The sequence below is a fragment of the Ambystoma mexicanum genome, chromosome 8, assembly GCF_040938575.1.
Source record: "Ambystoma mexicanum isolate Mex_15411 chromosome 8, UKY_AmexF1_1, whole genome shotgun sequence".
In the NCBI taxonomy this organism is placed as follows: Eukaryota; Metazoa; Chordata; class Amphibia; order Caudata; family Ambystomatidae; genus Ambystoma; species Ambystoma mexicanum.
Genome location: NC_090929.1, coordinates 627,404,485 through 627,430,509, shown reverse-complemented (window position 1 = coordinate 627,430,509; position 26,025 = coordinate 627,404,485). Strand labels below are relative to the sequence as shown.

General features: G+C 48.3%; 1 protein-coding gene across 12 annotated transcripts in view; it reads left to right on the top strand.

Moving 5' to 3' along the window:
* The window catches only part of EIF4G3 (eukaryotic translation initiation factor 4 gamma 3), a 4,880,525-nt gene that overhangs the window by 2,254,009 nt on the left and 2,600,491 nt on the right, over positions 1 to 26,025 (top strand). For all 12 annotated transcript variants that reach the window (XM_069610350.1, XM_069610349.1, XM_069610345.1 and 9 more), the window contains one exon: positions 7,850 to 7,917. In XM_069610350.1, coding sequence (XP_069466451.1) covers positions 7,850 to 7,917 — 68 coding nt within the window. The remainder of the gene's footprint in view (positions 1 to 7,849; positions 7,918 to 26,025) is intronic.

Genomic DNA, 26,025 nt, shown 5'->3' with positions numbered 1-26,025 from the left:
AGTGAGGTTGCGTATACAAATGTGGGACAGGGCTTGCAAATTAATTGGCTTACATGATCCAATCTACGCACATATCCCTTTGGTTTTGATGGTGCAGGCCAGCTCTCAGGCATTTTTGGGAATACGCTTGATTTGGGAAGAGTGCTTGGTAGCCACGATAGGAGACCTGCTGCACGACTCCCCCTTTAAGCCATTCCAGGAGCTGGTCGCAGGCACTGGTCTGCATCACGGACCGTTCTTATTATGAAATACCATCAATAACGCAATCACGCGCCGATGGCCTGCTTTTAGGGAAATATTAGAGAAACATGCAATTATTGGCATACTGTATGATATTTCGGAGGGGGGGGCATTCTGTCTCTAGAATTTAAGAATTACTGCTGACAGGGGGACCCCCCATGCGCTAGCGATTAGGCGTAAGTGGGAGGAGGATCTAGGGTATCCCATTCTCGGATTTGCACTGGTCTGAGATACTGCGCTACCATAAAAAGGTGTCTAGGAATGCCAGGCTCCAACTGATACAATTATTTATGACGCACAGAACATACCCGACCTCTTTGAGAATATCAAAATTTACTGGTGCACAGCCACATCTCTTCCCACGATGCAGGGCCTCGGAGGTGGGAGTGCTGCTTATGTTATGAACGTGTCCCACCATTATAGTATATTGGACGTGGGTGGATGAGAGGATGGGCTGGGGCGGGTACCAGATGGGAACGCAGACTCCAGCAGCTTGTCTACTGGGTTGGTTTGCACGCCCTGAATCTGCAAGACACATGCACAAAAGGAAAGATCTGGCATACATACTAGCAAAGCGGTGTATAGCGAGGGCATGGAAATCCCACAAAGGACCTAGCATAGCAGACTGGTGGAGAGACCTGAAAATGTGGGCTCTAGCAGAAGCAGCCGCCTGGGGGCCAGCATTACAACTATGGCGGCTAGACACTAATGAAGACGCACTAGCATGGAATGTTTTGATACAGACCATGTTTGCATGGGAGAGTGGGGTGTCGGGATCATCTGACACACTTGGCGAACCACTAGACGGATCTACACGGGGCAGTTGAGGCAGTCCCCAGAATGCTTACAGTTTAGGCAAGCAGGGGGTGAGGGAATGGGTGGATGTGGGTTAGGCGTTTTAAGGTCTTTTTTTGTTTCAATTTTAGTGCTCCTGCAAAAACTGTAATGCAATATGAGCTGTTTGTTTTTGGACATGTAAATTGTAACCTATAAAATCAATAAAAGCTGTTTAAAACAAAAGTTACTCACTGTAGTGACTAGAGTACTCATAGTCTTAGTTCCCTTTCCCCCATCCTTGTGGGCGTCCCCTGACATGGGGACTGTGCCAGAACCTTTGGCAGCGTAAATTGAGCTTCCCCTTTAAATTTAGTACAGCGGGCGGTGGTGTGGCATTGGAACACCCCTAAGACCCTGCCCTCCGGCACCTCACCTCAGTCCCCTTTTAACACATTGGACGCTTTAATACCTTGCTATGCTGAATATGTTAGCCCCTGGCATACAAGCGGGGGATGGTGGGTGGGACATACGGAGGAAAGGGGGACTAAGGACATGGGTATTCTAGTCACTACAGTGAGTAACTTTAATTACTCATAGGTCCTGTCCCCTTTCCTCCATCCTTGAAGGGAAGTTCCACCAAACAAGACCATTGGGTGGAGCTGTGACAACCTACCTTATACTTAAGAAGAAGCAAAAATGTTCTTCAGAACCGCATGACCGAACTCTGCATCTCTCCTGGAGCTGGTATCCAGGGAATAGTGCTTACAGAATGCAGATGTAGTGGCCCAAGCAGCTTCCCTGCTGATGACATCTCAAGAAGCATGCCTCTGAAAGGCAACAGCCCGTAGCCTTTCCTCTGACCGCATGGGCATGGATCCCCATGGAAACTGGCTTACCCATGGCCGTATATGCCTCCGAAATTGCCTGGACCATCCAACGGGCGATAGAAGCTTTGGAAGCCTTGGTGCCAGAAGAGGAGCCCCAAAAGGTGATGAACAAAGCCTCGGACTCCCGGAAGGGTTTTTTTCCGAGAGAGATTGAACTTGAGCACTCTCTTTAGGTCCAAGCTATGCAGAACTCTTTCAGCTTCCAACTGAGGTTCGGAAAGAACACTGGCAGGCACATGTCCTGATTCAAATGGAATGGTGACACAACCTTGTACAAGAGGTTTGTATGAGTGCGCAAGATGACCTTGTTATGAAAAGTGGTGAAGGGCTCGCATGACGACAGAGCCTGCAGCTCTCTGACCCTACATGCCGAAGTGAGCACCACCAACAGCACTGCCTTGTGTCACTAACCTGATGTCCAGCGAGGCCATTGACTCGAAGGGATTGCACTGCAAAGCTGCAAGAACCACTCTGAGGACCCAGACCGGGTGCAGCCTGTGGACCGGAGCAAAAAGAGCCTTGACAACCCCTTGAGGTGTGCCTTAAACAACGGGTTGACCATGGAGAAAAACATGCTATCGGGAATTATTGTAGGCCCCAATGGCCGCCAAATATGTGCTGCAGGTATCGACCTGAACGCCAGAACGAGCCAGATGTGCGGAAAAAGCCAGCATGTCGTCCAGGGATCAGGTGAGGTGGTCCAGCCTCTTGTGAGCCCAGTGACAGAACCTAGTCCACTTGCTCTTGTACTGAGATGGCATAGACGGCCGCCTGGCCCAATTCTTCAAGGCTCAGTGACTGATAGAGCTGCAAGCCGCACATTTGTGTCCCATCGGTGGTCGGGGCCCAGGCACTCAAGACCGAGCGCATGGGGGTCAGAGGCCGGGATCGAGCGATCACAGGATGCGCATCTCGTGAAGCCACCTGCAGCCGACATGTGCTGGGGAAGGCAAAGCACCAAAGGGAGGTGTAAGATGATTAAAAAAAAAATAAAGAACTGGGAGCATGCAGAAAGCTGAAAAAGCTCTCATGCCTTGCTGCCATTCCATCCACTCTATCGATTACATCCCCTCTGTCCATTCCATCCCCTCTGTCCATTCCAACCCCCCTATCAGTTCTATCCGTTCCATCTACTCTATTCGTTCCATCCAGATTCATCCACTCTATCCATTGGTCGGATTTTGGGGCGGGGAGAGGCAGGCCAGTTTGTTGTTAAGGGAAGTCGTTCTGTCGAGAGCAATGGTGTAGAAGTGGAGCGAGAGAGAGAGTGATTGTGATGGGGTAGAATGGGCAGAGGTATAGGTGGGTTTGACGAATTCCGATATGATTCTGTGGAGTTCCTTGCTGCGGTTTCCACAGTTGAGAATCCGATTGTTGTAGTGGGTCTTTTTGGTTTTTCGGATTTCTGCTTTTTAGTTGTGATGGTGCAAGGGGGGGAAGGTGGATCGACTGAAATTGTTTTTTTTCTCTTGCCATTTGCGTTAAAGGGATTTATTTAGTTGTTTGGCATTCCTCAGCTCAGGAGTAAACCATTTGGAAAATGGTCCGAGGCGTGAGGAGGAGCGGCATGAGGGGGTGAGCGGAATTAGTGAGTCGTTGAGCCATGGGTCGAAGGAGTCGATGGTTAGAGATTCATCAGGGGGGTAGTATCGGAGGGGTCTGTGAAGCAGGGCTTCGGCTAGGTCAGGGAGGATCTTTAGTTTGTTCCAGCATTTGCAGCATTGCAGTTGGTTCGGGGGTGGGGGCGGAGGCGGGGGAGAGGATGGTGAAAGGGACGACAAGTTGATCTGACCAGATGAGTGGTAAGCCGGGGGGGGGTTAGATGTATCAGGTCATGAGAGCTGAAGATAGCATCTAGGCTGTGCCCTTTAGAATGATTTGGGCCGTTCATATGAAGTGAGAGGTTAAGCGCATCAAGGCTGTCGACCAGTGAATGGGTCGTGGGGTTGGTGGAGATGTCTAACCAGATATTGAATCTCCTAGTAGAGACAGAGAGGTGTGGTTTATTTGGATGGTGCCTATAGTCACAGAGGTTGGTTGTGAAATGTCTGTCATAACCGGGAGGTCTGTAGATGATTAGAAAGCTGTGGGAGAACGTCGGAGGCAGTGAAAGTTTAACAAGAAGGATTTGCATGATGGAGTGCATGTCTGGGAGTCGACGAGTGAGACGGAGAAGTGAGATTTGAAAAGGATTGCCATGCCGCCTCCCCTAGAGGGTCTGTTGAGCAGGATGAGGGATTAGTTGGGGGGAAAGCCTCATGAGCAACAGGGTAAAGTCGTCGGAGAACCAGGTTTCCGTGATAAAGACTAGGTCAGGATTGGCAGAGGAGAGGATGCTGTGTCTATTTTTTGCTACAGAGAAGCCATTGAAAAGGATACGTCTGACTTCGGAGTGGGGAGTTGCCCTGGAGGTTGTAGGGGTGTGGGTAGGGGGTGTAAGGGGAGTAGTGGGGGTAGGGCAGAGGAAGGGAAGAGGGAAGGTAGGCTGTCAGCAGGTTCTCGTTGATGAATGGTGGGGTCAGGTCGATGGTGGTTGGGAAGAGTAGGCGGGCGGAGGAGGATGTGAGAGGGGGGAAGGTAGAGTTGGGAAGGCGGGTGCGGGCGGGCAGTTGGTCAGAGGGCGGGGAGGGGTTTTTGGACCAGAGATTGTGTGAATCGCAAGGGGCTGGGGATGTCAAGTGTGCGGGGGGAGAAGTGAGGGGAGAGGGGCTGGAAGCAGGGCGAGGGTAGGGGGAGTGTGGTGATGGTCGGGGGTGAGAGATTGTGGGGTTGGGTTGAGGTAGGAGAGGTGAGGCGTAGATCGTCATTGAAGGGGACCAGGCTCGTTTTCTACTTTTCAGGGTTTTCAGTGCAGTTGGTGTGTGAGAGAGAGTGGGGGTTGGGGGGGTCGGAGGGTGATGGGGATGAGGCCACTGTTCTTGCCAGGGCGAGACTTGCAGTTTTTAGAGAGGTGAAGGGATATGGCGGGGGATGTTGGCTTGTGTAGATGGGGGGGAATAGGGCAGGGGACGGGGGAAAGGAGGGTGTGTGTATAGCTCAGTGATGGGTTGGGGGTGGGGACTCTGAGGTTTTGGGGGTGAGAGGAGGGGAGGTATGATCGCAGGAGGGTGGGGGGAAGGGATGGAAAAAACAGAGGCTTTTGGATGTTTGGAGCGCCATCTGGCTCCTCTGGCTTGGGAGTTAGATATGGGGTGGGGTGTCACAGCGAGGGTTACTAGGGAGTTCTCAGTGGCGGGTGGGTTGGGAGCGATGTTTGGTTGGGACGGGAGGGGTGGGAGGGTTTAAGAGGAGGGAGGTGGGAGGCGTGCCAGAGTGAAGCTCTCGTTTTAGATTTAGATGGGTGGCGGGGAGTCATGGCGTGGTGTAAGGGGGAGTTCCGGGTCGCCATCCTGAAGTGGGGAAGCCCTATGGGGTAGGTTTCCTCGCGATGCAGAGGCCAACACAGTTATCTTGGTGCGTGGAATCTAGTTGTGACAGTCTTTAGGAGGTAGGATTCAAAACAGTAATATTTCAGTGAACTCGAAGCACAGGGGGTGGAATGCAACACAGTATTGCTTGACCCCAATATCTAGGAGTGACACAGTCTTAAAATGCAGAATTCAACACAGTAAGTTTTTTAGTACAAACTCAATGTCGGTTGGCCACAATAACTAGATGCAGAACTCAACTGAACACAGTACGCTTTTTAGTGCAAACTCAATGTTGCTTGACCACAATATCTGGATGCAGAATTCAACACAGTAAGCTTTTTTTGTACAAAATGAATGTTGCTTGGCTGCAATATCTAGGTCGCCATTCAACACAGTAGACTTTTGGTGCAAGCTCAATGCTGAGCGCGCTATCTAGAACACAGTCTTAAGAGGCAGAATAGAACACTGCCGGCGAGCAACTGATGAAGGCCGAACTTCACACCTCCATCTAAATGAGGGTTAGATGCACACTAACATTCCTGACTACATCGAGGTGTGGCGCACGCTAACATTCACAGGTCGGTTTAAGTGTGGCTCACAGGTCTGTTTAAGTGTGGCATATGCAAGCATTTACGGTTCAGAGGTAGGTTATTGCTAATTATGAGTGGCAAGGCTTTCTGGAGTAAAGTGATTGCTTTTGTCCCCACCAGTGCCACACTTACTTTAGTGGTTGGTGCTGGTTGGCGGCAGGCAACTGGCTTCTCGCTTCTCCTTTGGACACCTGCTGACACTCTCTGGAGCCGCCTCTGTAGAAGACGCCCTTTGCCTTGGGGCCCTTAGCCGTAGGGGCTGCCGGGCAGAGGGCTTCCCTGTTAGGTCGGATATGAACCAACACACACAGATCCAACCTCCAATCGGAGCGGGGGGGCGGGGTGGGAGGTGGGAAGGCTATGAACCGGGAAGAGGGCGCTCAGAGGGGAAGGAAGCAAGATGGGGGCACAGGTGGGCCTGGGGGCACAGAAAAGTCCTTTTTTCAACCCCACTTCGGTTTAGCTGGAAAATAGAAAAGTTGTTCGTATCAATCATATAATTAAAGGCCAGATGTATGTTTTTCTATAGTAATGCGCAGTAGAGACTGCCCACTTCACTTGTCGTCACCAGTATAGGAGTTGTTGCCTTAGAAATATATAAGGCGATATGTAATATTAACAACCTGAAAATGTCTCTCCTCGCGCACTTTGGCCCGTGTACACTGGCTTTCACACTAGTTAGGCTATAAAAGAAAATTAAAGACTGGCTTTTAAATTCACACATTTGTTGTGTAAAAGCAGAAACAAAAATACATTTTATAATAATTGTAATGCCTACACATCTATATTTATATGCATATACAATGTGTGTATAGATATACACACACAACAAAGCATTGGGTGGCCAAACAAAGAAAGAAAAGCGATAAAGAAAACCATAGCCACTACGCTCAATCATATATCATACTAACTTTAATAGTACATTCATACAAAAAAGTCACTTGTTCTATTGTTAAAAACCATTACTGGAAAGTAGCGTGAATCAGTTTTGTACAGGGTAGGTAGAAAATGCTCAACCTCGTAATTCCAATTGTTGCATTTACCTAGAACATGTTTACCGACCAACATATTTCAATATAAAACACATGCATACAGCACTTTCTTCTTCGGGTCATGTTAAAAGATTCTAATGGTTCTCCCTAAGGGTGTAAGATGACCTGATCTAGTACACAAATGCCATGATACCATATGAAATCAAATGACAATTCTCAAAAAGAATATTTCAAAGGGGTCCTTAAACAAACAACACTTCACAAGTCAGCACCGGTTAGTGCAAAGTAAAGAAAACGGAGGGGGAAAAAAAGCATCATCTGTGTGTTGCCTGATGTAGATGTCAGTCCTTTTAAAGGGAGGCAAACTTAAACGATATGAAGATAAAGAAGCACATAAAGGGAGACGGCTCCTCTTCATCTTTGTTTGTAACGGAATATCAATGCAGTAAAGCAGTTTGTGTCAATGGTACAGTAATGATGGACACCCTTTAACTTTACAAAAAAGATCCTTTGGCCCAATACTTAATTTCAAATGGAGATAATCCTATTCATGTGCCTCTAGAGGTCAGCGTGTTTGGTTGTGTTAGATTAAGTCAGCCGAACTTGCTGTATAGTTATACATTGGGGATCTCATCCTGTGCACACTGGATGAAAGGAGAGGAGCTGGGCAGGACAGCTTTCAAATCACACAGAACTCTGATATGCCCCACATTGGTGGCTGTGCCTTTTTGAGGCCCTCCATTTCATATGGCGAATTCCATGAAGGAATGCACATATGTATTTAACTGTTTATTTACTTAAATTGTTTAGTCTCATGGGCTCATTCTGTAATTAAGGGTGCAGGCTATTAAGAAACTGTAAAACAATGGCATTTATTTTACCTTTTTACCACATTGTCCTTGAACCACATGTTTTGGATATTACCTCCTGACATTGTATTCAAACCCACACAGAACCCCCTTCACCAAAGATGTGGAAGAAACCAAAAGAGCATTCTCAAAGCCCGGAGAAAGAGTTGGAGGTAAGGCTATATGTATTTATTTTTATATTATTCGTCGGTCATAGTTGCCAGTACACATTTGTCCTGTTTCTACTTTTATTTCATTATGAAAACAGTATTACCAATTTCTTCTATTGTGCCAGATATATTATGTTGTGTTTTTGGAATTTCTACTGTGCATCGCTGCCATTTTCATAGTCCTCAGGAGACCTTGTGGCTCTGAAATTAAAGAAACCAGGATGGGGCAGAGGGTGGTGTTTTAAGGAAGTAGAGGGAAATAAGGTGGTGTACTCAACTGTTGGTGTGTGGAGAACCCAGAGAAACTGGCATTTGTGTGGGCGATTACTCTAGGTGGATTGTGATATGCACCCTGGAGGTGTTTGGTTTCCAGATGGGAGACCTGGGCAGGATCTTTGTGTTTTGGCCAGTGGATAGGTTTAGCAGTTTATTGTAGAGCTATAGAGTTGTAACTATATTGGAGTGGGCTGAGGGTTTTCATTAGCTGTTTTGTGTCTGTGAGTAGCTGAGAATCAAGATTACCCCTGACAGCTGCGCAGGGAGTATTAATTCTATTAAAGACTAGGAGGTGAGCATTATGCTTCAACTTCTTTTATTACTATTCCTCAGCAGCTCAACAAACATATATAAAACTCAGAAAAGTGTCCAACAGTAACGTTTCTTTCTTAAAACTACAAGTCCCATAGTCTCTGTAGTCCACCGCTCTTCAGCCCAGCCATGACGCACATCCTGTCCCTGGGCTCCTCCTCTGCTTTTACATGTTCTGAACTGTCACTTGAACTGCATAACTCTGTCCCGCCAACAGTGCGAAGACTCTCAAACTTGTTGATTTAACAGCCGTTGACCTCTCGGCCTCTCGAGCTACCATGCTCCTCGTCTCTGTTAGGCATAATCCTGTGCAGTTCCCTTAGGGAGCACTACAGAAGATTAAGACTACAGGTTGTTAGGAAGAATTCTCTGTTTAGGCTGAATTTTCTAACCTAGTGAGGCCCCCAGCAGGTTTGCTGGATTTTTGGGGTTTATTTTTTTCTCCTGCCAAGAGTGAGACTCTTTTACCCTCACTCTTGGACATGATTTGAGTGTGTTTTTGGATCTAGAAGTGTTTAATGGGCTATGGGGTCTTTTACTCCATAGGGTTTTTGTGATATGTGTTACACAGCACCCTCAGTGCAGTGACACAGGGGTGTCTTAGTGACCTCCCAGTATAGACTCCATACCCTGGGACTGACTACTGTCTCCCAGGGCATGTAAAGTCACCATTGACTTTACTAGTCTTAAATTCTGAACAGAACCAGTACAAAACATCATATTGTGGATGTACTGGCTGGGGCAATTTGATTGCCCCAGGGTCTGTTAGTCGAGGGGGCACGTCTCCGTCCCCCCTGATCGAGTTTTGGCTGGTGGCAGTGGATACTACTTTTTATATTCAACCGCGAATATTTTCCTATGGGATTTCCCATTGTTTTAGGCTACTATCTTTATTTAATTATTTACGGTAGCCTCGGACATACCGCCGGTTTATTTAATTAATATTAATTCTCCGGTTGGTATTTTTTGAGACCCAAAGGTCTCTCCGAAAAGGAATCCTTGAGCTGCTTCTCCAGCTTCGGAAGATGCAAGATCGCTCAGCTTCGGGTCAGTCTTTAGTAGCAGGCCTCTTCTTCTCTCTGATGCGACTGCACTTTGTGCCCAACCGGCCAGTTCGTCGGGGTCTACTTCCTCCCCTGTATCTTTCGCTCTCTCTGCCAGATCCATGATCTTCGCGTGGGGCCCTGTGAAGTCCAACACCTTCTCTTGGCAGCTCCTCCATGACCTGTCGTTACCCTTGGGGGATCCTTGCTGGTTTTGGACACAAATGTCAGCATCTTGGGATTGAGCTCGGGGGTCTCTGCCACCTTCCCTGGGAGGTCTGGGCGAGGGCATTCTGCTTGCAGGCGTTGTCATGTATCGTGCCACCCTAGGGGATGGTTGCCACTCTGTGGACCTTGGGTTTCAGATGCTATCTGGATCAAACATGTCCTCCTGGATTTGCTTCTCCTTACGGGCTCTTTTACCTCCGCTGGGCTTCGCCCATTCTTCCTCTCTAATCTCTTCTCCCTCTTGCGAGGAAAGGTCTCCCGTCGGCTCCTCTTCCGAGCCTGGGCCATCTCCTTTATTATCTTCCTCTAGAGTGGGGGGTCATGAGGTCTGGCACTGCCTGACGCTGTAGGTAAGCCTCTTCAAACTTAGTGAAGGCGTCGGCTACCTCTGGGGCCTTTTCTCTTGCCCCGGCTGATGGGCCCTGGGGGTCGTCAGAGGATTTCCTCTTACGGGCCTGTTTACTCCACTTAGATCCTGTTCCTGGGGGTCCTGTGGGCGTGCGCTCCGTCTCCATGGTGCCTTCACTGGGTTGCGTGAGCGTAGCTTCTAGTGTCTCCAGTCTTCTTGTAGGGGCCTCACCCCTTGAGCCACAGCATCGACTAGGGAGCTCCCCAGCACTTCTTTGAAGCTGGCAGCGAGGTTCAGAGGTTGTTCCTCCTCGCTCCACTCAAATTCGGACATTTTCCAATCTGTGCTGTGTGCCTGAGTACCTGTTTCAGGTGTCTTAGCATGCCAACTGCTCCTAGCGATGCTCTGTATTCTATTCTTTATTTCTCTTTTTTTTTCCTTTTCTTTTTTTTGTGGCTGCACCCGACTGTCAATTTGTTCTCTTATGCCCTAATTAGGCTGGTCGCAAGAAAATCTCGCCTTTTCCGTGTGGTCTCAGCTGCTTTGCTGCACGGGGAGCACTTGATGCAGTGAAGGGAGATATCTCCTGTGCTGCTGGTAGCTGGCCTGCGCGCAGCTGCTGCTCCACCGAGGCGTATCGCTTCTCTAGCGGCCTCTGCTGCGCTGGCGATTCCAGATAATCGCTTATTTAAATATATTCAGACCATCACCGCCGGATCCGGTGTCCTCATAGAACTCTTGTCGCTTTGTACTACGACACATGCGCATATGCGCTACTACGTGAGCGCTCCGTCCCCGCCTCCACGAGGGTGGGGGTTGGAGCGCCGTGAGCGCCTATGTCCTGCCTCCCTGAGGGAGGGGGTCGGCAGCACTTAGTCTGCGCTCCGCAAGGCCGCGCCCCTGGAGTACCAGGAATACGGTACGGGGCCGCTCACCGCTGCTTATCTGCTATAGGCATCCTCACACCGGCACTGCTTTGTCTATCCTTTGCGATGAATGCTGACTTACGCGCATATCATACTGTTAAGTCAAAATGCACATTTCGCTCTGATATGTTATATCTTTCTCAGTTTACATTGCTATCATACTCTTCATACACAAACAATCTCTCCTCAATCAGTTTAAATCCATCTAAACATCTGATACACCAAGAGGAATGGAAATGGTACTTATCTGCTTGAAGAGCAGTAAAGGAAGAGGAGCCGCCCACGGACAGGATGTGTGTCATGGCTGGCTGAAGAGAGATGGAGTACAGAGACTATGGGACTTGTAGTTTTAAGAAAGAAAAGTTACTGCTCGACACTTTTCAGAGTTTTATATATGTTTGTTGAACTGCTGAGGAGTACTAGGAAAAGAAGATGAAGCATAATGCTCGCCTTCAGGCTTGTCATAGAATGTTGAGTGAAGGTGGGTGAAAAGCGAGGTTGTGAGTTGGTTGGGTATTTTGCACAAACCGGTTAATTTTTTTTTTTATGTCTGTGTTTTCTTTTAGATATGTTTTTTGTCTTTCTGTTCCATGTAAGATTCTCTGATTCTGTTGTGGAAGTGGCTCTGGAAGGTCTGCACCAGTTTGGCATGCAAGCCCCATTCCTTAGGGTTGCTGTAATTTGGAGAATATTATCATGTTCGTTGTTGAGCATTTAGTCATTGTGTTCATTGTAATATTCCCTTTGTTGAAATTATGTTTGCTCATGCGATGGTGGCAGTGTTGTACCGGCCTGTTGTAGTCTGCTCGTCTTTCGCTGGGTTATTATTAGTTGTCTATCCTGGTGGAATGAACAAAGATGGTTTTAACAATTTTCTAAACTTTAGTTGGTTTCTGTTGTCCCGGTTTCTGTTGGAATGGAGTTCCATGGTTTTGCTACAAGGATGGGGAAAGCTGTATTTGTTTTTGGTTTGGGCTATTAGGTGGCACCGAAAGCGCTACCTTTAAACCAAAACTATTGTCATTAAAGTAAGAGATTTAACTTAAGAGCTCCAAATATGGGCTTTCAATGAGGGTCTGTAATGCTTTTCCTATGGAGATGACCTATGAGGAGGGATAGACAGTTGTTAGGTTATTGAATCCCTCCCATTCGTTGCCCCTAGTCATGCTAATCCCTATGGCTAATCCCACCCATTCCTGCCCATCTCGGAACTCTTCGAGCTCTTCCATGCGGACAGCCAACTTGGATAACTGTCTCTAAGGAAGCTCTCTGGAAACAAGCCAAAACTAGCGGCCATCTTTGCATAGGAAAGATACCATGCATCTTCCAAATAAAATGATACATTTACTTTTAAATCATGTGAGTATAATTTTTTTTAAATAGCTAAAGTCATTTACAATACTTTCGGCAGCAGTAATTATTTGTCCTTTCTGCGTTTCATTTCCTTGTTTATATAGCTAGTGCTGTTGCTCGTCCTTTTTAAATCAGTTTTAGTATGTATAAATGTCTTACAACACAAAATCGGTAATGTTGCGATACATGTCATGTAGTGCTCGAACCCTTACTGGCTCAATGATTGCCTCTGTTAGCTGAGAAGGGTCATGCAGAGACTTGCCCCGCCTGGTCCCGCAATCAGACTGGTTGTGTTCAGCTTCACACATAAACTGTCTGGCTCACTAAACCTCTATTTTTGTCCTTCAATGCATTCCCTTTCCATTGTTTTCCTTCCCCAAGGTTTTTAAACCAACTGTAAAGTGTTTAAATACACTTGCAATAAGACATGACACCCAACAGTGTCTACGTCAGAGATCCTCTCTGATGTGAGCACTGTCCTCGGTGTGTTCGCAGGATTTTGCTCGCATGCAGAATTTCTAGCTCCTTGCTGCCGGCATGCGCCGTATTGCTGACAGCAGGAGCTAGAAATCCGAAGTGCGAGCAAAATCCCTCAAATACACAGTGGACAGTGCTCATGTGAGCAATGTTCTGTGTTCACAGGATTTTGCTTGCACTTCAGATTTGTAGCTCCCTGCTGCTGGCAACATGGCGCATGCCGGCAGCAGGGAGCTAGAAATCTGAAGTGCAAGCACAATCCCACGAACACACAGGACAGTGCTCACAGATTTTGAGCACTGTCCTATGTTTTCCCAGTATTTTGTACACAAATCACATTGTATACTGAAATGACAAATATACAAATACTTATGTGGACCAGAAATGGTATGGCAGTAACTTTGTTTTCCCTATTTGGAATGGAAGAATATAAGAAAATGAATGCAAAATGATGTCAGCCGAAAAAAAGCTTCTATGTGTTATGCAGTTTTTCAGTCAAGTCATAGAGATGCACACAGAAGAAAAAACAGTTTGGCAATGCAATATGTTAGTAAAGATTTTGGGCCTGATTTGAAAAATTGTTTTTCAAGGGGAAAAGTGATGTCCATGCTTCCAGAATAAATTAACTGCTTGTAGAAGTGCCTTCTTACCACTTGGCAACTGTCATTTAAACATTCCACCTGCTTGAGAATTGGTAAACAAGCATTTCTATTGGTTTTGTGCATTACTGTCCTTGCTGGGTGGCTCCTCTTTCCTCAGCAAGCAAGACTGTCGGCTAGTGCAGCTTTTCACCTGTTCTGAAGCGGAAAGACCAAGTAACCGAGATGCAATGGTGTGGCTGGTGAGTATTGCAGGTAGGGCAGGGCAGCCGCCGGGACATGTTTGCAAGTTATGCTAGATTTTGTTTATCACTGATTAGCCACCTCCTTGATTGAAACATACTAGAGCTAAAATGTTCATCTTCCCCTCGCCACCCGGTGAAAAAGGTGTTCCCTCCCCCACCCCAACCCCCCAGGTGACTCTGAGAACCAGACGAAGACATGAGGTTGAACTTGTTGTGTCTTCACCTGAAGACAAATGTGACTCATTCTGCTCCACTACCATCCACAGGACAGTAGAACAGAATGCCAGTAAGTGTGCAGGCTCAGCTCCCTGAAAGTATTTTCAGCTCAACCAAAGGTGGTTACTTGGCTATTCTGTGAGGAAGCTAGACTTGATGCCAGTTACCTGCACTAACAAACTGCGGTGAGATTTGCACGTCTCCCAATGCCCCCCCAGCCCCCAAATGTTATTGGCTTGCTTATGCAGCAGTGGTCTCTGGTGTAGCGCTTTCGTGGAAGGGACACATAAATGCATCTTGGTTTCTCCTTGGCAGGACAACACTCAGGATCTCATGGTTGCTTTTGTTCCAGTCAGCAGGCATCGCTGGACAATTTGGAGGCTTGCCAGCATTTTAAGCTCATGCCCAACCCACTTAACACCAGGGCAGGAATGCCCTCACACTATCTCTGCACCCATGCTGCTGTTCCAAGGCTGCACCCCAGTTAGTAGACATACATTGATTAAGGACAACCAACATTGGACATTTCTAGGTGCAGGTAGGCAGTATGGCCAGCTGCTCTTAGGATGTAACCATGATGGTGAAGTGCTAGAGTGGAGGCTGAGGAAGACGGGGAGATGTTAGGGACAGAGTGCTAGGGAGAATTCTCTGTATAGGCTAATTTCCCCAACCTAGTGAGTCCCCCAGCAGCTTTGCTGGATTTTTGGGGTTTGTTTTTTTCTCCTGCTAAGAGTGAGACTCTTTTCCTCCCACTCTTAGGCATGATTTGAGGTATGTCTTTGACCTTTTGTGTGCTTATGGGCTATGTTTTTGTTTACTCCATAGGGTATCATCTGTTTTTGTACATCTGTTACACAGCACCCTCAGTGCAGTAACACAGGGGTATCATAGTGACCCCCAAACATAGACTCCATACCCTGGGACTGACTACTGTCTCCCAGAGCATGTAAAGTCACCATTGACTTTACTAGTCCAAAATTGTGAACAGAACCAGTACAAGCCATCATATTGTGGAAGTACTGGAAGGGGTTATTTCGATTTGCCCCTGGGCTGTTTCCAAGGGGGCACTGTCCAGTCCCCCCTTGTCGAGTTTCTGGCTGGTGGCAGTGGTTACCAACGCAAAATATTCCACCGGAATATTTCCTATGGGATTTTCCCATTGATTTTAAACGCACCACATTTTGGTGCAATGTTAAAGATACCGCCGGTTTATTTATTTAATATTAAATCACTGGTTGGGTCTTTTTGCCAGAACTCTTTTCTAAAATGGCGTTCGTGTCTGTCTCTGTAACTCCAACCAAGGTCGGGCCCTTTGTTCCACTTTTCGGCGGGCTTCTCCACAGAAGCCCTCCAAAGTGGTGCCACTCTGTCTGGGTTCCACAGGATGTGTGGGTGGGGGAATTGGCACCCTGGACTGCGTTGCCTTAGCAACCCAAGTCACACTCTGTTCTTATTGGGCCAGCGGTGAGCCGCCCAGCTCACCACTTAGCATGTTTGAGTGACAGCTAGGCTGTTGAATGGGCGTTTTTCTGCATAAAAGCAGGGCTTTTGGGACTGGAACTTTAGAAGTCGCCAGAGGACCTAAGAAATCCAAAGAGGGGAGAAGCTGAGCCATCTGCAACAAAGATACCACCGGTGGAGCCCTGCTGCAACGACCTCACCACTTTTCCAACGACAAGAGAAGATCTTCTGCTGAAAGAGTCTTCTTCCTCTGAGCTGGTGGGATCAACCAGTTCGCCATTTCGCCTTCCAGGACGTCTCTTGGTCGAACCGCCCGTGCCAAGCATCCCGGCGGCCGGATAGCCAAGCTTCACCACTGGGACCGCGAATACCAGGAATTCACCTTTTAACCGACGAACTCCGCGGCTGGTTTCTTCCCTGGGCAGTGCAACGACTCCAAGTTTCCTCCTCGACGAGATCCTCTCTTCCTCTGGTCGAAACCACGAACTGCACCCGCTGCCAGGAACAACTGCCACCGCTGGAGCTTCCTCAACTTTAAAGGTACTGTGTTCCACCTGACCTCCCTTTCTTCGGTTTGCTCAAGGTGACCCTTAAATCCTTTGCTTTCCAACTGGGTTGGTCCCCAGACCTTCTAACTTTATCTTTTGAACCACCCTAACCTCTTTTGAACATTTCTACAAAGACTTGAATGCACCGCAACTGTGTGATCTTGGGCACATTTCACCTTGCTCCATTTAAAGTGGACCTGGCCTATGAACTTTGGCTCTACAGTAGACTCTGCCTTCACTAACTTGTTTTTATCTCTTAAAAGTGTTGGGAACTGTTCTATCATTATGACCTGCCTTTTTCTCTCCCTTTTATTTAATTATTGGAGTGCCATCTAAGTTACACGCTCACCTCTGTTTTGACAAAAAGTGGCGTTTTTTTTTTTAAACTTTTATTTTTGGTGGCAAATGTTTGCAATGAGCACATACATCAAGGCAATCATTAGATATAGCAAAAACATTTTGTAGCCGTACAGTAATTATAGTACATTAAACACAACATCACCAGATCATCACAAGAGAAGAGAGGATAGCAGAGTTCATGGTGTAGGAGTAGGACCCAACGGCTCGGGGGACAAGCCAGACCTTGGTGGACTTTCACTTTGATTGTTAAGATAAATGTTGAATTCAGCCCATATGTTTTTGGGACGTAATCGGGCCTGGAGCATAGCCAGGTATTTCTCTTCTTAGTTTCGCGACCAGGTGAGGAAGCGCAGCCATTTCTGATGGGCCGGAGGGGAAGAGCTTTTCCAATTCTGGAGTATGCATTTTTTAGCTATCACACAACTTATGTTCAAGAATTTAGCCAGACGTCTAGAGTCATCTGTTCTCCAGACGCCAAACAGAACTGATAAGGGATCAGGATCAACCACAGTTTCGGTGATTATAGTGAGTGTTTCTAAAACGCTGTTCCAGAATTCAAGCAGTTTATTGCAGGCCCAGAACATATGTAAGTGATAGGCTTGTTCCGCCCCGCAACGGGGGTAGGGGTGCAGTGTAGTGTGGTTGAACCTCGAGGTCCCGTGTGGAGTATAGTATAGCCTGTTTAGGAGCTTATATTGCATAGCGCGATAGCGAAAATTAAGGGAGACCTTTTTAGTGTGTTGGCACATCTCCCTCCAAACCTCATTGGTTATTTCCAGACCCAGTTCAGAAGCCCAATAGCCATGCGCCTTAAGGACTTGCATCGGGGCAGTATCCTGAATGATTTTATACAATGAAGAGAGGATGCCCCGGGCGCCACCAGAGTTAGCAATGTATGCGATAGCTGGATCGTCTGAGGGCTCATCTGGAAAGGATGGCCATTTAGTACGGAATGCAGCCCGGAGTCGATAATATTGGAGGGTCTCTAGAGCGGATCCGGTGTGCCCTTGTTTCCAAGTTTGGGGGTCAATGAACCTGCCCTCAGGGTAGAAGTCAGCTAATGCCTGATATCCCATCGCCCCCCAATAGCGGGCTAGAGCAGTATCATGCGTAGGTTCTAAACCAGGGAAGGCCCACACCGGGAGCCTTTTGTAGTATGGGGAGGATTCGGCTGTCGGGTATAGCAGGCGTGACCAGGCATAAAGGGTAGTGGCAGGGGGATCAATAGGAGAGTCGGGTGCATAATGTTGATGCAGCATAAGGGACATTATGTTGGTGCCTGCAGCTGCCAGTTGCTCCAATTTAACATGTGGACGCGCCGGGGAGCCAGGGTACCAATGCGTGGCATGTTGGCCTTGGGCCGCGGTCCAGTACTCTGATAGATCCAGATCCTTGAGTCCCCCTTGTTCATATGGAAGCGCCATGTCAGTCCACTTCTTGCGGACCGCTCCAGAGTGCCATAGGAACTGTGCACATAGTGTGTGTAATTTGGCAAAGTATTCCCTCCCAGGCCATATGGGTATGTTACTGAAGGTGTAGAGGAGCTTGGGAAGTAGTATCATTTTAATGAGACACAGCCGGCCAGCCATGGACAATGGAAGCGTCAGCCACCATGAAATTTTAGTCTCGACTATTTGTGCCACCGCAGAGTAGTTATCAGCGAGCAAGGTGGCTTTGGTGAGGGATATCCAAAAACCCAGATATCTGACACCGTCCGGGGACCAGCGGAGTGGATATTCAGTGGCGGGTTGTTGGGAAGATTTACTAAGCAGGAAGATCTCAGATTTTGAGTAGTTAATTGTAAATCCGGAGTGGGTGCCGATGCGAGTGATATCTCTCAGTATAGGGTCAAGATGGGCTCCCGGGTCTCTAATGTATAGCAGTATGTCGTCTGCATACAGGGATATAATTTCGGGGTTGTCTTTCAGTCTAATTCCCTTGCGGGCGTGGCATGCACGGACATAATCCGCCATCGACTCTATTGCTAGGGCAAAAAGGATCGGGGAGAAGGGGCATCCTTGTCGGGTACCCCTAAAGAGTGTGAAGAGATCAGATGTTGATGAGTTAGCTCTTACTCACGCCACAGGTGAGGTATATAAAAGTTTAATGAACCTAATCATGTTTGGGCCAAAGTTCATTATCTCCAGAACCAACCAGATCTACCTCCAGGAGACCATATTGAAGGCCTTCTGAGCGTCTAGTGTGACCGCCACAGCCTGCACATCCTGGTCTATACGGGACATCACACTAAACGGTCTTCTAATATTGTGGGAGGTTGATCTTCCTGGGACAAAACCCGCCTGGTCCTCATGGACTAAGTTTGTCATAATAGGCAGGAAACGATTCGCTATGATTTTAGCAAAGATCTTCGTGTCAAGGTTCATGAGGGAGAGAGGTCTATAGGACCCACATTCGTCATCAGGTTTACCAGGTTTTAGCAGAACCATGATAACAGCCTCCCGCATGGAGGGGGGAAGGATAGAGACTCGGAGTGATTCGTCCCACACCTTGAGCAACCTGGGGGCTAAGATAGCAAATGTGTTCCTGGTAGAATTCGGTGGTAAGCCCGTCGGGGCCCGGCACTTTACCTTTGAGCAGATCTGAGATGGCCTTTACGATTTCGTCTAATGTTATTGGGGAGTCAAGCTGGTCCCGTGTAGAAGGGGAAATTTCTGTGGTGGGGATCTGGTCAAGAAGCTCACGCATGTGGTGTTCGGTGTGCTCAGCAGGCTGGGAGTAGAGGGATTTGTAGAACTCGGTAAATATATGTAGGATTCGTTGGTCCGCTCATTGTGGTTTGCCATTCTCATCTTTGATAGAACCAATCTGGGTCCAGGCAGACTCTCCTCTGACAAGTGCTGCCAATGTTTTCCCCGGTCTGTTGCCCTCACCGTATTTCCTGGCGGCTAAAGTACCGAATCTCACTGGCAGCAAGTGTATTGTACGACTGGAGTTCATCGCTAATTTGGGAGAGTATGGCGGGGTCAGCCCTAGTAGAGCTCTGCAGCTCCAGTTGCTTCAGTTTGGCTTCAGAACGATCTAGGGCAGCTCTCATTGCCTCCAGCACCCCGGCCTCGCGAGAGCTAGACATTCCCCCGATAAAACCTTAAAGGTGTCCCACCTGACCGCAGCTGACGTATCATGAAGGGAATTGTGCTCAAAAAAGGATTTGATGTCAGCCAGTATTTCAGCCTTAAACACAATATCTTTGAGGGCCTCAGATTTAAAGCGCCAGGTGCTAAATGTCGGAATAGGTATTCCCAGGCCCACGGCTAATGTGATTGGGGAATGGCCTGACAATGTGCGGGGTTGGATCCGGGACTCCTCCACCCTGCCCATGATCTCGCTTGACACCAAGAACAAATCTATCCTGAACGAGCTGCCATGTACAGATGAGTGGTAGGTATACTCGCGCCGCTGGGGGTGTAACGCTCTCCAGGCATCACAGACATTGAGTGCCTTAATGTGGACATGTAACCTGCGTGCAGCACTGGACTGGACAGGGCTCGGGAGGCAGTACCAGTTCTGTCAAGAGCAGTATCCAGGGTAAGATTCAAGTCTCCCCCCCCATATAACCTGAACTCCAATGTAACCAGCAATATGGTTGTGACAGTGTCAAAGAACTCGGGGGGGGGGGGGGGGGGGTAGAGGGGGGAGTCAACATTGGGGCAGTAGGTATTAACAAGTAGATATTCCCTATTGACCAGCATACAGTGTAATATAACATAGCGACCTTCAGGGTCCATGTAGCTTTTGTGGAGCACAAATTTAATAGATTAATGAACCATCGTGAGGACGCCCCTGGATTGGGTGGAATAGGAAGTGAAGGATCTAGCAGGGCCCCATGATGGGGCCATTGTCCTTGACATTGCTTAATCCCCGGACGTTCCAGGACATTATGTTGGTGGACATTTCAGTAACAGAAATCTAATCCCATAATAGGTGTTTAGTGAACGTCCCAGATCCATCGATAGTGTGAGCTCCCAACATTAGAGTTGAGGATAAGCTTGTGGCCATATAATGCGTGTGCCGTGCAACCTTGTGTGCTAATTCGAAGTAACACCCCATTCCCTCCCACCTCCCTCACCACTAACCCGAAAGTAGCAGTGTAATCAACAACCACCCTGAACTGAACCCAGCTGGGCCGCCCCTAACTTGGCCCAGCCTGTACGAAAGCCCAACTGGGGCTAAACCCTAACAAAGGTGAATCAAAGAACAGTGCAATTGCAGTGGGGTGCGCCGTTGCCGTGCAACAGCACGCATGGAACCCAAAAGGTTCCGTTGCAAAACAAGCAGTGTCTGCGGTCATTTAGTGCATGTCCCCGCATTTCTAGGTGGGACGTAGGATCTGAATATGGAATTAGAACATAGGAGCTTAACCACAAATGAACAAAGATATGATCAGGGTAAACAGTCCAGCATTGCGCAGATACAACAGTGTGTGTTAAAAATAAAGCAAGCGCCATGCTTATTGCCGAAGCCATATAGCGAGGGCATTGAATCAACAAAGACAAGTGAAAATGAGGCCAATACTCGGACAGACTCCCAGTATACAAGTGAGTAAGACACCGGAAGAACTGGAGCACAAGATAGTGCAACTTAGCAATTAGTGAGTTATGGGAATACTCAGGGAATAGGCCCATACTGCGTTAGCCCAGCAGCCAGCACCCCAAGAGATTTATGCTGTATGCCCAACAGGATCTGGGAAGCGAGGTGCATTGCGAAGCTGAGCCCAGCCGCAGATTGAGTGCCAGTAACAAAAAGGATGTCCGGCCACCACGTGAGCTGTGAGTTCAAAGTACGAGGGGAGAGAGGAGCTCAATCATTGTCCATGTGGTCATCAGCAGGGGCATGTAAGGGAATATGCGCCTCTATAAATTTAACCGCCTCTGCAGGTACCGTGAAAAAGTACAGTTTGTTGTTGAACGTAAACTTCAGTCGTGCCGGGAACAGTATGGCGTAGGGAATATTCCTTTCTCTGAGAAATTGTTTTACCCCCAGGAATTGGCGACGCTCCTTTTGCACTCCAGTAGAAAAGTCCGGAAATATCCTGATCACCTGCGACTCCAGCTTGAGCTCTCCCTTCTCCCGCGCCAGCCGAAGGATCTGATCTCGGTCTCTGAAGCTTAGAATTTTTGCAATGATGGGCCGTGGAAAGTCTCCCGGTTTGGGGCGTGGGCTAAGTGCTCTATGAGCTCTCTCGACAGTAAAGAAGGGGGATAGGTCGGGATTGCCCAACAAATCCTTCAGAAGATCTTCAATTGCCGGTTCGAGCCGGTCCTTAAGTGCATTCTCGGGAACCCCAATAATGAGTATATTGTTTCTTCGAGATCTAGATTCAAGATCATCGCACTTAGCTTTGACTGACTTCATATACCGTGTCAGCGTGGTCACCGTATCTTGCAGCGTGGTTATACAGTCCTCGTTAGTGCCTGTTAGGCAGAAACCTGTGCAGTTCCCTTAGGGACCACTGCAAAAGGCTTAAGACTACAGGTGTTGGCAGTAAACCCAATTGGTAGCAGTCTGTACCACCCAGATGTGCCTGGTAACTGTGGTTGAGCAGCCACACTTCTCTCAAGAAGAGTTAGACAGTATATAGAGTATACAAGATAGGTACCAAAATACAGCAGCACAAGCAAACACTGACCAGAGCTTTTTTATCAAAGTATATAATTATTTATTTAAAGACACACTTAGAAACACTCCAGCACTATTATTGTAAGAAAGTTCAAAACACAGTCACTATTAATATATATACATCCCTTATTCCTTATTAGACAAGTCCTAGTTAACACCACTTATTTTCAGACAGAGATGAGCGCTTAACTAAAGATGGCACTCCAATAAGTTATCAAAAAAGGGAGGGAAAAGGCAGAAATTAGAAAAGCACACAACACTAATACTTTAGAAGCACCCAGCAAGGCAGGAAAGTCAAAGTCTACTTGTGAGCAAAAAGTTCAGAGGCCAGGCTCCCTCTTAGAGTAGAACACCAATGCGCCCAAGATCAAAGAGGCTTGAAAAGTCTTGCAGAGAGTTCAAAAAGGAATTAGTTCAGCTCAGAAAAGATTGGTTAGCCAGCCTAGGGCCAACCCAAGTGGTAAGTTGAGGATTTAAGAGACACCCCACACAGACCGTTGCAAGGGAGGCCAGGCGGACACAGTACCTTGAAAGTGGAGAGAATCCTCCAGCAGGGGCAGTTGTTCCTGGCAGCGGGTGCAAGTTGCGGCGTCGTCCAGAGGAAGAGAATATCTCGACGTGGAGGAAAGCTGAAGGTCGTTGCACTGCCAGGGAAGAAACCAGCCGCGGAGTTCTCCAGTTAAAAGGTACTACCCTTTTATTCGCGGTAGTGGTAAAACGTGGTATCCCGGTTGCCAGGGTGCTTGGCACAGGCAAGGCGGCCACGAGATGATCCGGGAAGGCGAAAAGACGGGCAAACTGGTTATCCCCACCAGTCAAAGGAAGAAGACTCTTTGGGATGAAGATCTCCTCTGTCGTTGGAAGAAGTGGTGAGGCAGTTCAGCAGGGCTCCACCAGTGGTGTTGTCATTGCAGGTCGGCTCAGCTTCTCCCTCTTCGGATTCTTTGGTCCTGTAGCGACTTCTGAAGTTCCAGTCCCCAAAGCCTTGCTTTTATGCAGAAAACCCCCATTCATCAGTCCTAGCTGTCACTCAAACATGCTAAGTGGTGAGCCGGGCGGCTCACCACTGGGCCAATCGCACAAGAGTGCGACTTGATTTGCAGAGGCAACTCAGTCCAGGGTGCCTAAACCCCACTCCCACACATCCTGTAGACCCAGACAGAGTGGCACCACTTTTGGAGACTTCTGTGTAGAAGCCTGCCAAAAAGTGGAACAAAGGGCTCGACTTGGGTTGGAGTTACAGAGGCGAACACAAACGACATTTTAAAACCGAGTCCTGGCAAAAAGACCCAACTGGTGAATAAATATTAGATAAATAACCCGGCGGTATCTTTAACATTGCACCAAAAGGTCTTGCGTTTAAAATGAATGGGAAAAATCCCAGAGTAAATATTCTTAAGGAATATTTTGCATGGTAACCACTGCCACCAGCCAGAAACTCGGCGAGAGGGGACTGCACAGTGCCCCCTCGAAAAACAGACCCTGGGGCAATCTAATTACCCCTACCAGTTCTTCCACGATATGATCGTTTGTACTGGTTCTGTTCCCAATTTAAGACTAGTAAAGTCAATGGTGACTTTATGCCCTGGGAGACAGTAGTCAGTCCCAGGGTATGGAGTCTATGTTTGGGGGTCACCATGACACCCCTGTGTTACTGCACTGAGGGTGCTGTGTAACACACTTACCAAAAACCACATGAAACCCTATGGAGTAAAAGACCCCATAGCCCATAAAACACATTACAAAGTCAAAGGATATCTCAAATCATGTCTAAGAGTGGGAGAAAAAGAGTCTCACTCTTAGCAGGAGAAGAAAATAAACCCCAAAAATCCAGCAAAGCTGCTGGGAGACTCGCTAGGTTTGGGAAATTAGCCTTAACAGAGAATTCTCCCTAACAGTGCCTATCCTGGTTTCAGCCTCAGTGATTCTCGAGCCATGATGGTCCAGTTTGGCTTTGAGGGATGCAAAATTTGCATTAATGTCATCTAATTTCTCACGGAAGGATGCGAAATTTCTGGTCATGGACTCCATCATTACAGTCAAATCAGAGGTAGATGCCTCCGCCGGGACCGCCTCATCCGACTGCTCACGAGATGTTTGGGCGCCTCCAACCTCTGGGTCGCCTTGGCAAATTTGTCCATTGCGCCGGACTTATTTACATTCTTGGATCTATTTGGCATCATGCAAGACTGAACCCATGCCGGAGGGGTGGGGCGCCAACCGGGGAAGTGGATGTGTGGCGCAGGGAAACAGAAGCAGGACCGGGTCACTGACCATTCAAGTGGGCGAAGAGCCCTTTACGGTGACACAGGTAAGTCGCAGATGATAAGGCAGGACGCTAGTGTTTAGTGGGGTATCCTAAGGGGTAGATGGGTTCTGTCAATGCAGTTGCCAATGGGGCCCCAGAGCACACAGATGCAGGTTGCCAGTAGTGGTGTTGAGTGCGATAGCTTGCTAGAGCAGGCAAATCAGGGCAACAGTGCGGATGGCTCTAAACCAATGCTGCAGCAAACAAGGACCACCCTGGGGGAGAATGTTCAGGGCCCGTAGGGCGTGGGGGCCGGGCACCGCGGGGAGTCAAGAATGCCGTACGGGGGTGGTGGGGAGGCCCTCCTTGTGCTTACCCCCCAACAACCTCCTCACCTGATGGAGGATCAGCTCGAACAGCCACACGAGCGTAGACAGCCCACAGGGGGCCTGCCGGGATCACGCAGGCAACGCAGAGGGGCTCAGAAGGGCCGGGATGTCGAGGCCCGCCCCCGCGAACGCAGCCCCCGCCGGGACTCAGAGGCGCGCTGGCCGGGTGGCGGGAGCAGCCCGGGGCAGACGAGCAGAGAGGCGGGCCGCCGCGAGTCCAGGCGAGCCCACGGCCACACAGTTGTTAGATGTCGGCCCAAGCACGGGCCTCCAGACGCTCGCAGGAGCGCGAGCCATTGTAGCCAAGGACGGCACCCGACACGGGACGGCACCGCTCCAAGGTGGAGGTCCCCGGCGGGAAGGTAGCTATGGCAGCCCGGCCACAGCTCCGATGCGAACAGTTAGGTAGAAAGTCTCTGTCCATGAAGTGGGCGGCTCCCAGCAGTCGCCGCGCGCCCTCCCGGCAACAATGGTGGCAGGGCCGGCCCAGCCCCAGGGGAAAGACAGGGTGGGCCGAGAGACGGTCCCAGTGCACCAAATTCGGCCCAAACTGCACACGCACAGGGCCCAGTATACTAGCAGTGCAGGGGGACTAGTAAAGATGCAGGATGGTGAAGATTGCCGCAGATGACAACGGATACAGTACGGCAGTGCACGGAGCTACTAAGCTAGGCAGCCATTTTGTCGGCTGCTCAACAGCGCCCCCCCCGACAAAAAGTGGCGTTTTAACTTAGACTTGTCTAAGTAATTCTTAAGGGAGGTGTGTATACTTTTCTGATTGTGTTTTGAACTTGCTTTGAGTAATAGTGCTAGTGTGTTTTCTAAAGTGTGTGATAAATAAATAATTATATACTTTTGATACAAAGCTCTGGTCAGTGTTTGCTTGTTCTACTGTGTTTTTGGCCCTATTGTGTATCCTCTGTATACTGCCTAACTCTTCTTGAGAGAAGTCTGACTGCTCAGCCACAGCTACCAAGTAAATCTGTGTGGTACGGACTGCTACCAATTGGGTTTACTGCTTAGTCCTGTAGTCTTAATCTTTTTGCAGTGGTCCCCAAGGGAACTGCACATGATTCTGCCAAACACAGAGGCAGGTTAGAGGCGAGGGAATTTATTTTAGCTTTGCTAGCTAGGATAAATGTCTGGGTTGAGCAAATGGTGCTGACTGAGCACAGAATGCAATCTGTAGGTCACATGTTTCAATCCCATTGAGGTGGAATCAAGATTTCATCCATCTGTGACTGACCAGAATTTGGACAATCATGTTTCGGGATAGTTATTTTCTTTTTAATAGCGCAGAACTGAAACTTGTGTTTTTCTTGCAGGTGAGCTCTGCTAACACTCTTTTGGTTGCTAGCTACTTTGCAGCCAAGCAGAGCCCACAATTGATTATTTGAAGTTGCGGGCGCTTCCATTTTGGTGTATTTTGTTGCATCTCTTCGAA